General features: G+C 41.8%; 1 protein-coding gene across 1 annotated transcript in view; it reads right to left on the bottom strand.

Annotated features, from left to right (window-relative positions):
• The window catches only part of PLEKHM3 (pleckstrin homology domain containing M3), a 79,459-nt gene that overhangs the window by 36,339 nt on the left and 29,535 nt on the right, over positions 1-13,585 (bottom strand). Inside the window, exon 5 of the mRNA XM_066553752.1 lies at positions 8,839-9,032. Within this exon, the coding sequence (XP_066409849.1) occupies positions 8,839-9,032 (194 nt within the window). The remainder of the gene's footprint in view (positions 1-8,838; positions 9,033-13,585) is intronic.

Here is a 13,585-nt window from a genome sequence, read left to right as displayed (position 1 = left end):
TTTTGTCAGCCTCTAGTGGGTGGGGAACAAGAGTATAACAGGCACCAAAATACCAAACCCAAACACATTTTCCAAAAAAACCTCATAAAATGCAAGTCAGTTGGGGCAGGAAATCCATACAGACCAAGTCCTCCAATGACCAAGAAAATGACTGATGGCCAGTTTTCAACCATTTGCTTGCCTGCACAGGTTCTCTGAGCCTAATGAGGTCATGGCTGATATAAAGTCCTTTTCAGTAGGAGGCACACAGGACTAATTCAGAGCCTCTTGCTTCACAACACAGAGGCCTCCTCCCATGCAGCCAGTAGGAAAGTAGTGTCTATGCTATCTCTGTCCTTCTGTCACCTACAACTGAAATTGTTCAAAGGAAACCAAAGTCAGTAGAGAACAGCAGGTGAGATGGGGCTCACACAAACACCACACCATAGCATTAGCATCCAGACAAAGTACTACAAGGCATCCAGATCAACCCAAAATCACACTCATGTCCAAAAATCTCACAGAGACCCAGAGCAGGCTAAAATAATGTCACTTGGGAACACTTCACTAGAAAATATGTGTTTAGTTTCTGCACAAGGTTGCATCAGGAGCTTTGAGCATGCTTAGATTAATACAAGGCCTGGATACAAAAAGACCAAAACGTGCCTGAATATTACTTTTCCCTTAATATAAAGGTCTTTTATAAACACCAAATGGGAAATCTCCGATTAGTCATCTGAAAGGAAAATAAAATATGTCAATTTTGTAAATATTTTGATTGATGTGATACAACTAACTAGATTTCTTTTTTTTAAATTGGTCAATTAAGAGCATTCAATAAACAGTGGCCTTTCAGTCAAATCTTAACACAGAAAAGAAACTGGAGTGAATTAGACAGAGGTCAAACGCAGGACGTTAAGACTCATCACTATAAAAACTCAAACCTCTGCAGCTTCAGAATGTGACCTGTGACCCCTGAGAGACAAATGGCATCAAGTGCATGTCCCACTAAAAGCACCTCCTAAGCTTTCCCAGCTTGGAAACTCCCGGACCAGTTTCATCACTGGTGAGTCACAGGACTGCTGTGCTGTAAACCCTGGCTACCATTCAGGGTTTAACCTGCAATGAACAAACCAAGTTCAATGCTAACCAGCCTCTAGCTTTGCCAGCTACTGTGAACAATGAAAACCAAAGTCCTATTGGTTAAAGGTCTCTAAATTGCTTTATTGTTATGTCCTAGATATAAACACAATCAATGCAAGCAGAAAAGAAACACATCATCCAGGACTTTTGATCCAACTAAAAGAAAGAAATGAGCATTCTCATTTTCTGATTATTATTCTTTTTTGCTTGATACTTTGTAATCTGAAGTACAACCTTCAGGCAGACAGAAATTTCATCTGTTCCTTCTAGGATGATCTTATCAGGTAAGTATTTGCACAAACAAAGGTTATCTTTTAGTGTCCTCCTGCAAACAGAACCACTGAGAAGAGTTTGCTTTTTGCATTTGGATAAAGTGTGTAGTCATGGTGCTTTGTTAGCACTGAGTAATTGCTCTGCATTTAAAGCCTGTTTATCACCAGCCTAGGTAATTTTTCTTCAATGGGTTAAATACCCTGACAGCTCTGCTAAAGCTACAACCAATTAATCTGCCTATGCCTGACACTATAACCAAAGTACAAACGTGATAAGCAGGGGGAACTCTTCTTTTTATAGTGCAATCAAAAGAAATCAAGTTAGGTGGCAGGAGGGCACAACCAAGTCTCCTTCATACAAAAAAGCCTCTTAAAACCTAGGATGTGAGGGAGGAAGGGAGGGAAGGTGGCACCAGGGTTTCATGTGCCAGCCAGGAGTGTCTGGTTTGACCAGGCTGAGAAGTGTATGACTGAGCTGTGACTCACAGGGGACGCAGATGACCCAGCACAGCACCGCATTCAGCCTCCCCTCCAGCCCTGTGCAGGAAGCTGCTACACCCACAGCTGGCACAGCACCAGGGTACCAAGTCCGCTTCCTCCTGCAGCACAGCTCATACCCTGGCACTGCAGCTCGCACCTTTGGAGCTTTGCACCACCCTGCACAGTAACGCAACTGAAGGCCAGCACATGCTGATGAGCACTGCTCCCGTGGGTTTTTGGCCCTGAACAAGGGGCAAGAGCCCTCTTTGGCCCTGACCTGGCAGCCAGGCACCAGCACCAGCCATGTGGGGGGCAGGCAGGAAGGACCTGTGTGCAGTCTGATCTCACTGAGAGCAGCTCCAAATTTTCAGATTTACTATTTGGTTCTAGAAGTACAGAGGGGTATCAGTGAGTTGCTAGTTATCCCAAATACACATAAGATAAATATTATTTATCTTATGTGTATTTGGGATAACTAGCAAGAAAACCCAGCAAGATAAATAACATTTCTTGCTGGGTTTTCTCTTGCAATTCATTTGATATGGACCTTGTCAATTAAAGGTAGAGAATGGCATCAAAAGTGAGGGGCAAAGGCAGGATTTTTTCCAGTGTTGCTAATTCTTATAGCTTTCTTCAGGCTTTTGATTTTGTATTTCCTTGGAAATCTTAGCTCCTGTAAGTTTGTTGGGAGAGAAGAACCCAAACTTCCCAGTCACCTAAAGTTACTCAGAAAAGTAGAGCTTTGGGAACTTAGTGATTTTAAAGTCAAAAGGTAAAAATAAATGAATGAATTTAAACCAAACCAAAACACTACTTATTCATTTAGTTCTTGTGGCATTATACCAGATTTTTTTTCTAACTCTATGACCTTATGCAAAACAGCTTTTGTGAATCATTTCACATTCATGAGGTATGAACACTTCTGGTTATGTTCTGGGAAAAGTCACTCCCACATATCTTCAGCCCACACTAAATGCTAGATTTATTAGCAAGCATGTCCAGGTAAGGTGTTATTTTATGTTGTTATGAAATTCCCCATGAGCACCCCTATGTTAAAACAGTTACTCTTACCATCCACCAGCAATCCTGAACCAGTTTCTAAACTTCCTACTAAAATGCAGCACACCAACTCCCTCTCCTTTGTGGTTCCTTGAGCAAGGTTATGGTAACATCGTGAAAGACAAGAATTACTACAGATCTAACTCATGAATCAAGTAGCACTGTTACTAAAAGCAGAAAAGAGAATTAGAGACATAGTTTCATTTTAAATCAAAATAATTTAGAGCCCCCAATTAATTTGAAATCAAGAATAAGAAAATGGTCTCTGCTTTTGTCAGGCACTCTTGAACGTTTGCACTTTGCTGCTGGAAGTTCTGATATAAAAATACAGGGATAAAAATGGCACAAGTCATTTTTAACATGGTGTCCACATCTAACAGGAACTTGTTTTTAAATAATTTAATAAGTTTTTTTGAAAGCAACCTGGTCTCAAAAGGTGACTGGAAATGACCAATGTAAAAATGATGTAATATCACTCATCTCTTTGACAAGGAGATACAGGTGTGTGCTGTTATCTTACTGCAAAAGTTCGATACCTTCTCAGGGATTTCTCATGGGCAGCTCCTCGCAGCACTGACTCCTTCTTCATAGCACAACCAAAAAAACTCCAGCTCCCTTCTCAACCAGCTAACCCACTCTTTTATAGCACTCATCCTCATTGGATACAGCTGTGGCCTGTTAAGGGCAGGCCTGTTCCTAATCTTGGTGATCAGTACAGCTGCAACTCCTCAGGGGTGAGACTGCCTTCTGCACTATTCTCTTACATTCTACATCCCTACACAGGTGTGCCCTCTAGACCATAAAACACTAATGTGAACTGAAAGACCCACCTGTCTTCTGGAAGACTTACCATGGAAAGTTCTGGCAGGTTCCTCAGCTGATGCTTACCATGGTAGAGCATCAGCTTGTGCTTTTGACCTTCCCTTGACATGAACAGACAGCAGCACTGCCTCCACCCTGGCTGCTCTGGCACACATCTCAATGCTTCAGCTGTTTGTTACCTCTAGCTGAAATGAAAGCTCAGATTCCACCTAATACCATCCCCTCAGTTTTAGCCAAAAACTTTTTAAGATGCTAATTTGCAAGATCCTGTGTGCACAGTTACATCTTCCAAAGGAAAGAATTGAAGCAAAGAGCTGAAGGTAGTCTGTTTGTGTCAGCTCCATCAACAGGCAATTTTATTTCAGCCACTGCAATGACTACAGACATGCAGGATCTAAATAAACAACAAATGCCTTGTGCATACTTCTCTGCATTTATTTTCTCACCTTTCCTCACTTTGGTTTGTTGTTTGGTCTTAATAATTGTTCCTCTAAGGATATGTAGATATCCTCTTTGAATGATGTTCTCTCTCACCCTCTTTCCAACCACCCATGCAACAAATTTTCATCTTCTGTTGGTCTTGCCATTATCTCAGAGCCCCGAAACCACATCCTTCTGTTTCATCCCTGCTCAAACTTTCTTTTTGCAGTTTACTGCTTTCAGAATCTGTATCTTTGTTCTCCTGCTTTGGAATTTTCCACTCCCCAAATGTCCTAAACGTTGCAAAGAAAATGGAGTCTCCTTTGACAGTCTGGAGATGACTTAATGACCTTCTGTTGTCCTTGGTCTGAAAGATGACATAGCCCCAGCTTCACATCCATGAGGTATTTGGAGGTATAGTGATTGCATTAGATCAATCAGTATCCCTGTGATGTGTTTAGACAGGTCCCCCAGTTGCCACACAAATATTTTGAAAGTAATCTATTCCTGTGTCAGAAGTGTTATGTCTAAGGCCTCAGTGTAGGAAGTGACAGGACTCTATTGTTCAGCATAACTGAATCTGGGCTTGTTCACCCTGTGCTGACAGACCAGCAGGCTCAGCCAAGAGCACACATCTGGAGCACTGGAGGTGTACCTTTAACCTCCTGCTGCTACACAGGAACACCAAACTAGAGCCTGATAAGTGATGCATCTAGCACTGGAGTTTTGCTGGGTAGAACTGATGTATTGCTGTTCTGGAGCTGACAGACAAAAGGTATCAGACTGAGATGAGTAACAAGAGGGAAGTTTGTCCATATAGTTTCTCACCACCATTCAAGATTACTTACAGTACCAGGGCACTACACCAAGCACTAATGCATAGGGGAATGTGCTGCAAAACATTTACCTTGTGTCACTGCCATCTGTCTAAAGTATCTGGGCTAGCAGCACCTGAACTGCAAGTTTAGATGTACAGCTGAGAGAGCAGAGAGGCCAGAGGGCTCCCCAGATGGAGCCCCAAGACTGGCCTAGGTTACCCTACCCTACAGTAGATATGCAGGCATCTGAACACTACCCCAAAAATCATTCTGCCAGTTCCTTGACTTGAAGAATCTTCAATCATGACAAGAACAAAGCAAACCCAGAACAGAACTTGCATCATTCAGCACAGTTTCATAGAATACCCTAATTATTTAATGGACTCAGAGATTCTGTTTCCTTCCCAGCCATCCATTTTAATGACTCCATCTTGGTTTGTCTGGGCCATTCATTCCCCATCTGCAGGTGGTGGTGGGATCTGCACAGCTCCACCTGCACTAACTCTGTTTTGGCTCTAGGTTTCAGTCCTGTATGCCTCTGCCTGAGCAGCATCCACACGAGCAGGACAACAAAAACAAGCAAGAACTTGTTCAGTAAAGACATTTTAGTCAAATGATGTGTTGCAATACTGACAGTTACAGATAACTAGGCATAACAACATCCCTTGTAAAACAGGGAGCTCAGCAACAGGCTGGGAATCTCATCTGGCTAATATCAGAGGAACACTGCTCATACATGCTGGTGGAGGGCCTTATTTCACCTCCCAGACAAGTCCATATTCCTTATTTTTTTCCCCCTGCAAATATAAAAGTGTAGAATCCAGTGGAGCAATAGGTGAGAATAAATCACTATAACTGACAAAGACCATTTTTACTGTGAGCCTTCTAGCTACTATAATTAAGGATTTCTTCTGTCTTTTCCTTCCTTTCTTTCTACTTTGTCACTTGCATCTTCAAGGTTCACAACGTGGTTTCAGTCCTGAGTTCCCTGCTAGATGCCAAGTTTCAAAGTTCTCAAAGTACCTATCTAGGCACACCAAACATTATAAATAGCATTTCCACATTTAGGCTAACTGGATCCTGAGCTAACCTGGTTTATAGCCATCTGGAATTCTTCAGAAAAAAGTGACTGTTAGCATTGTAAACAGTTTTGTCTTCACAGAGGACACCAAGAGTTTCCAACTTCATTGCCATCTTCATTTTGTGATCTGGGCTGAAGAGCAAGGTATAGATTTAAAGTAGATGATAATGCAAATAGTATTAATAAAAGAAACTTCAGAGTGATCTGCCTTTCCCTAATAAGGCAGGCTCTATCAGTGTCCCAGAGGCAGCAAGGTGCCAATACAATTAATCAGTCTGTTTTTAGTTCTCTGTAGACAGCAATATTAACAGTTTGTTTCAGTCTGTTTATATGGGCCTGACAGGTCTTCAAGATGCTGTGTTCACTCTCTTGTGATTAATAGTCATTCACATACTAAGGTGAAGACCAAGCAGAAAAAGAATGTTTTTAGAGGAGGACAGATAACTGGATTCTCTCTCTCCATCTTTCACTTTTAATTAGGAAACAGTACTAAATTTAGGAATGCCGTCTCACCATATTGTTTAAACTCCTCCTTTTCTTGCAACTTGCCCCTGGGATGAGCCAAAAGAAAATTTAAAATCACATATTTTCTTTGTTTACTTTCCAGCTGTGCTCTATAAAGTCATCACATTGGTAGTGAACATCTGCACACTGGGATACTGGATGAAGGCAGCAAAGCCATTGGAAGCATTTTGTGCAAGGAATAAATCCTTATGGGAAAAGAACTTCTTCTCATCTCTGCACATCTCTTAGGTGACATCTGAGGAAACAACTGAGCACCAAATTCACCTCAATGGAGACTTCACAAACCAAGAAGGAGGCAGACTCTAAGGTGTGTACATTCCTTTACACTTGTAGCAAGTCCTATAGAACTGGAGATGATTCCCCAGTACAAAACCAAACCTTCCTTGGGCTGGGGCCCTTCTCTTCACCACACAGCTTTAACTGGAGATGGTGTGAAGAATAAGAAAAAGGAGTATCAGGAGCATTGTTTCCCGGTTTCTCCTTCTAGTAGTTTCATTTTGACACAGGGATGTCTTCTCTCTCCTCTCTGCTCCAAAAGAGCATGCTCACATTTCTGTGATACATTTTTGTCCACTCCATCTTCTATTTCCTTAGCAATTGTCATCTCTCCATTTTGGAGGCAGATTTTGGGTTATTCCTCTTTTGTCCTGATTTTTTCATTAACACAATTTCCTGAGATTTCTTCCTTGTTTGAAACTCCTTCTCCTGGCTTTCCCTGATCCTTTTTTTTACCTCTAGTTAATTGATTGCTATGCTAGGCCTCCTTTGAACGCTCTTCTTTTACTGTCTTACCCAAGTCCATTGAATTCCTTGCCTCCTTCTGCCTATTTTAATAAGAGAATTACTTTTTTCAATACTAATCAGAAAGCATAATTTTCTTTCTTCTACTTCTTCTGAACAACCTTCAAAAATCTTCTTTTCTCTTCAGTTTTATTGAAGAGAATGGCATAGGAAACCAGCTCTGTAAGCAAATACCATCCTCTGGAGTAAAAGAAAACCATGCTAATTTTTAAACTGCTGTAAGCTGCCCTAGCAAATAACAGGAATTGAGTAGTAACACACAATCACATATTAACCCACAGTGCAATGCTCTCCATAAACCTGTTGCTGTATCCTTCTCCTACTTGCTCTAGGTAGTTCATCAAAGCAATGACACAGGTTATGTATCCAAAAGCAGCCCAGCTCTCCTTACCTGGGATAAAGACACCAGTTCAGTCTCCTCTCCCTTCCAAAGAATTCAGGTCCCTAGAACACCGTGTTCAAAATACAGTCACTGATGTCATCTTCTTCCTTGCCCTTTGGCAGCTTACCATTTCAAAGCAGTGGCTTTCCTACTTGAAGTCTTGTCTTAAAAACTGGGGTACACAAATGCTTACAGATCCATCAGGTCAGCTGCATGTGCCCAGAGCCACTCACTTCACAGTATGGCACGGGCAGACACATTTCTTTTGGAGATCCACACCAAGAACTACTTGGCCTTCTTAAGACCACAACAGTGGCTTGACAGTTTTAAGAAAATTATTCATTTTTACCTTGTTAGAAAAATGCAGTAGCAGCTGAATGGACTAAGATGAAGTTCTAAAATGAAGTTCACCTTTTATAAAACTCCTGTTTTCACCACAGAAAACTCAATATGAAACACCTTTTGCTTGCTGTGACCATGTATTTGCCAATAAACAAAACATTCAGTGCAGCCATCTCATGGATAGTGGCTGAGCAAGAGACCAGCATAAATCATGTGCTGGGTCAGGTGCCAGGGGACTGCATCTGACCTCTGCCTTTGGCAAGGTCATACCACAGAGGTCAGCAGAGGTGCTGGAAAGGTGGTTGACTCTGGCCCCCCTCATGCTTTGTCACAATGTGACAAAGATTTCAAAGATACCAGTAGTGATTACCTCACTGTGATGCCATGGCAGGGGGCATGAGTTAGCAGATCTGACTGAAAATACTCACACACAGCCAGAAAGTCTGAGGAGGAGTAAAAGATGCTCACCACAATGTGTGATGCCCCAGGGCTAATAGCTGTCAAGAACAACTTCAGATATTCAGACCCTAAAACATTGCTTTCTTTGGCAGAGGATAACCCAGCTTCCCAGGGAAGTCAGATATAGCACAACACCTTTCTAAATGGGTAATGCCTTCAGAACCAGAGTGTGAGGGAAAACAAAACAGGCAGCAGGAGAGACAACATGCCAAGGAACATGCCATCCCTGTGCTGCAGGCTGGCTGTGGCTCTTACCTTCTCCGCAGATCCTCAGCCACTGCTGCCCTGCAGCTGAACAAGTAGGCTCGCAGGGATTTCAGCTGCTGTCTCAGGCGGACAACAGTTGCCAGAGGTTCAGCATGATTGTACAACATGGGATTTTCCTGCTGGATATCAATTAATGGCTCCTCATAAACATATTCCAGGAACTCTTTGGCTTGCTTTGACACCTAAAAAATAAAGCAGTTTAGTCAGGCTTTTCTCCAAACTCTTTTTAAGCACATTTTCCCCTCTGTGATGTGTCAGCTATTCTATGCATCTGAAAACTTAGTCTGTTACCAATTAAAAATGGAGACAGAGTTGAGAGAGATCCAACTCTCTCTGCTTATAGCCAAGTCAAACTTCTTCAAGCCCTTCAAAACTGAATGTATGAGATAGCTACTTACCCAAAGTACAGTGATATCTGCAGTCACATATGCTTTTGCTGCACAGTAACATAGCTTACTAGATTTTTTTAAAGTGTAAAATCTGAACAACCAGTTTCTTCCCTAGTAATATTTTTCTGTTTGTTCGCTGCTTTCTTTTTGGCAAAAGGCAAGTTGTTGTGCTTTTTAAAATACAGATAAATAAAACTGAATCTTACTGGTATTACTCCCAAAGTTCCATCTGCAAAAAGTTTTTCATGTATTTTTCATGATAGTGCCCTGTTTTATCTCCACCTGCAAAAAGCTACTGTAATCTCGATAAATGAAGGTACTCTTGTTCCTTAAGTGAAAAGGCCAAATTCCCTCTCATTCCTGATTTCTGCATTTTATCACAGCTGGAAAAGAGAAGATAGGATTACATGAAATGAGCTGCAAATCACCTGAAACTCTGCTACAGAAATATTACTGGTTCCACTATTCAATTAGTCCTCCTGGACCTCTAAGTCAATGTTTACACTGAGACAAGGGAGGGATGAGTTAGGCTAACAAAAGTAGAAAGGGCACACATGCTACAGCCTCTTGAGATTTAGGAAGTTATTTCCCTTCTGGGGCTGTAGGTAAGAACAATACACATCCTTATAAATAGCACCACTTCCAAAACCAGCACCAGTAACTAGCTACTGACAGGGGAAGCAAGCCCCAGATGTAACCTTTTCACAACATTTAATACAAATCTAAGAAATATGCCAAGGCCAGCCTTCTACCAACAACTACACAGATAACAAGATGTGCCATTTTAAATATATCAGACCATAACTCCACACGTTTCCCAGGTCCTGAAGCTGTATTAAATATCCCACCTATTTACATTAAGCATCCCACTAATTTCTTTTTTTTTAATATCCTGCATGTACAAAGAACTGTGCCATCTGAGTGGAATCAGAGCTAACGTTGCAACAAAAGCACCTCAGATTTTGTAGAACAAAATTCTATAAACTCCAAACTTATCAAGTTTTTTAACACTAGCAACATTGATATTTTATTATGCTTATTGCAGTGCATTAAAAAACTGCAGTTAAACAATCTGCTTTTACAATCAGTAACTATCTGACTACAATATCTCAGCAATCCCTTGGCAACTTCCGTATCTATGTAATTATTAGTCCTCTTCCACCAATGAGCAAATTAAAGGACATATTCCATGATTCCTGTGGAGGTGTGTGAATGCCTGGCACAGTGACCAGCTCCTCCCACCAGGAGGATCAGGTGCTCAGTTCTGTCTTTGTCTATCTCCTTGCTTTAAGCCTCTGTCAAGGTGATGGGCTCCTCACCCACCTGCCCTGCTGTCTTGGGAACTGGGGGGTGGTTCCTGTCCAAATACTGCACTCACACCTGTGCACACCTGAACCCCACATTGGGCATCTCTCCTGAAGCATCAGGAGCATAGAAACAAAGAGATGCCACAACTGAGATCCCCTGAGTGACTGCCACATGCCTGCACTATGGTGACCAAGCACTACTGTGGTCCTGCATGGTCTGAATGCAGCATTTAAGGAGAGAAGGGCAAAGCAAACCTTCCCCTCTCCTTGTCAATAAAATGCACCCATGGAGTGCTGATTGCAGGAAAGGCAGCTTTGCCCAGCATCATTGGCTGACAGATAGGTGTCAGTCCACTCTGCATGGCTGACACAGGCACCCATATCTTGTAAAACATTAACTCACACTGCCAAATACAGCAATGTTACAAGAGGCTGAAACACAGTCTTGAAACAGGAAGGGTTGGGCAGTCACAGTAATTCAATATTTTAGTATACATCCTAGCATACTCACAGTCCCCCAGTTTTACTGGGCAGTAAAACAATCCTATTAAATCAGCCAGAAGTGAGAAGATGCAAAGTGCAACAGGGTTTCAGCTTTAAATGTCATAAAAGGATGGACGCTAACATTTCCAGACCTTTCCTTTCTAAAGACTGCAAACTTACAGTTCAAAATTCAATTTACTGTAAGTCAGCTTCTCCTGAAACCTTCTGGCACAGGGAGTTAATTTCCTACTGTGTTTGTCTGGCGTTTTGTGCAGGCTGAAAGCCACCTGAAAAAACTGCAATATTTAATGGGCTTTGCATGCAAACAGGGAAAACACTTGGCCTAAGCAAAAGGAAGAAAGAGTGTTCACAAAACTGCCTCTTTTCTTTTGCCTTCACACAAACACATGAAAAATACAAATATGAAAACAGTAGGAGACATGGGGAAAAAAGCAAACCTGGGCATTGAGCTGCAGCTTTGGTTTGACAGAAGAAACATGTCTAACTGCCAAGTCCTTTCAAAGAGCTTCTACTGCAGCCAAGAAGATTTCTCTTTTCCTACCCATGTGCTACCAGATGTTAAGTGCATTGTTGTTTTTCAGGATCCTGGGTATTGGGAAGAGACAGCTCTAGAGAGGTTCATTCTTTCTGATTTTCATGACCTGTCTTGCCAAAACCAGACAAGAATCTCTCAATTTCCAAACTAAACTGATGCCACAGCTTATTTTACAGCTGTTGAGCTTATGTAACATAAAAAGAGAACCATGTACAGTTCCACTGTAAAAGCTCATGTCCTACAGTACTTTTTGATGCTTGCTTTACCAGAAACAGGACAGATCCCAAAACACGTGAGGAGGTGGGGAATAGGTGGCAGTGGAAAGAAATGTAGGTTTGCAAACTCTTCATTCAATTTTGCTTCCAATTTGGTGGACTGACAGACACATTTCAGACTGTGTAAAACAAAGAAGCTTTTGAATCCTGGAGCCCTCTCTCAGTCCTAACTATCAAATGTGGTATGTGCTTATTTCCTGCAGGACCTCTTTGGGGTGTGCAGCCAGAAGTACAGCCAGGAGCACGTCCCCCTCTGCAGAAGCTCCACTTTCAGGCAGTGCTGTGCTACCTACAAAGGGCAGGGCAGTGTGCTTATCTTCACCTTCCCTCCCTGCCTTAGTTCCTGCTCTAATAGTTGGGGATGATACTGTTTTTTCCTACCTCAGGGGTTGTGTTCCTTTCTTAAATTCACCTCTCTGAGCACTTTCACATAAAGACAGGTAAAGCCGCTGACAGGTAAAGAATTTGCTTGTGTTCCCAAGACACCTCATACCTGTTCTGTCTACAAAAAGTGCAAAACAAAATTTCTCACTATTACAGTGAGATGACAATAGATTAAGTTTTCAATGAATGCTTAAGCTTTAAAGTCCTGCTTCTTTTGGTGCCTCAGATGCCTCTACCACAGGAAACAGGTTAGAGCATAGTTTTTATGCTGCAGGTTTAGAAAAAAACCCAGCTAATTTTCTTGGCAGTATTACTGACAGCTTGATACGAGGCCTTTGCCTTACCATCCACTAGCCCCATATCAGGTCTGCTTATACTAACATGTGGTAGCAAGTTTAGTCCTTGGTAAAAGCATCCAAAAAAAGAACTTTTAAATATTCCTAACTTCTAGGCATAGGAAGGCTCTTTGTCTCCACACCTTGGAGCTTTGCAACTTTGAAGAATCTTGCATTTCACAGAGCAAGACTATAATTTTCATGATAGCAGGCTCTGGCTACCTTTTAATAATCTCCCCACATGACAAATTTTCTTCAAGAGACCTGCTTTTCCCCTAATAGGGCATTTACTGGTTATTTTTTTCCTTTTCAAATAGCACATAATAATAATAATAATATTTGCAGACACAAAACATCAAACAGCCTCTCCTAACAGTGGCTGCTAGGTCTGAAGCTCTAGCATGGTCTGGATTCCTTATGTGTTTGTTATTCTTTCAGCATATACTGCCTGAGATGGCAAAACAACACTGTTACTGTGTTTGCTGGTATAATGCTTTGAGGCATGTAATCAGTGCCCCTATCTAGCAACCAGCCACCAAGGCAGCAACAAATAGCAGATTATAAAAGTTTTAGAAAAGCTCTTGTGTGGCAAGTGAACAACTGTAGAATTTTCTTGTTGTGTTACTTTCATCTGTTTGGTTCAATCAAGTGCTGCAGCAATGTCCTTCTAGTGTCCTCAAAATGCTCATAACCAAGAGACAGGACATACTGGGCCTCACAAATGTTGCATTTGGTAAGCCAGTTTCCTATAGGTATTTCCACAATTTAGTGGATTCAGTAAGCAGTGCCAATCTTTAGTCCCTGGTGCTCATGAAACAGGTACTCCCCAAGGCTCCAATAACTGCAAGAATTAGAGCTGTTGTTGTGTGCTACCTGTCCCTTGAACAGCCAGATAAGCAATGATGAAAAAGATGCCACCAGGAAGGAGGAGCATGGCTTAGATCTGGCCAAGGAAACTGTGATGAAAACATGTCTTGTTGAGAGAGTGAGGCTCATTTTGTCAACA

This window comes from Molothrus aeneus, chromosome 7 (genome assembly GCF_037042795.1).
Source record: "Molothrus aeneus isolate 106 chromosome 7, BPBGC_Maene_1.0, whole genome shotgun sequence".
NCBI lineage: Eukaryota > Metazoa > Chordata > Aves > Passeriformes > Icteridae > Molothrus > Molothrus aeneus.
The sequence above is the reverse complement of the archived record's forward strand: the minus strand, read 5'-3'. Positions and strand labels throughout refer to the sequence as shown.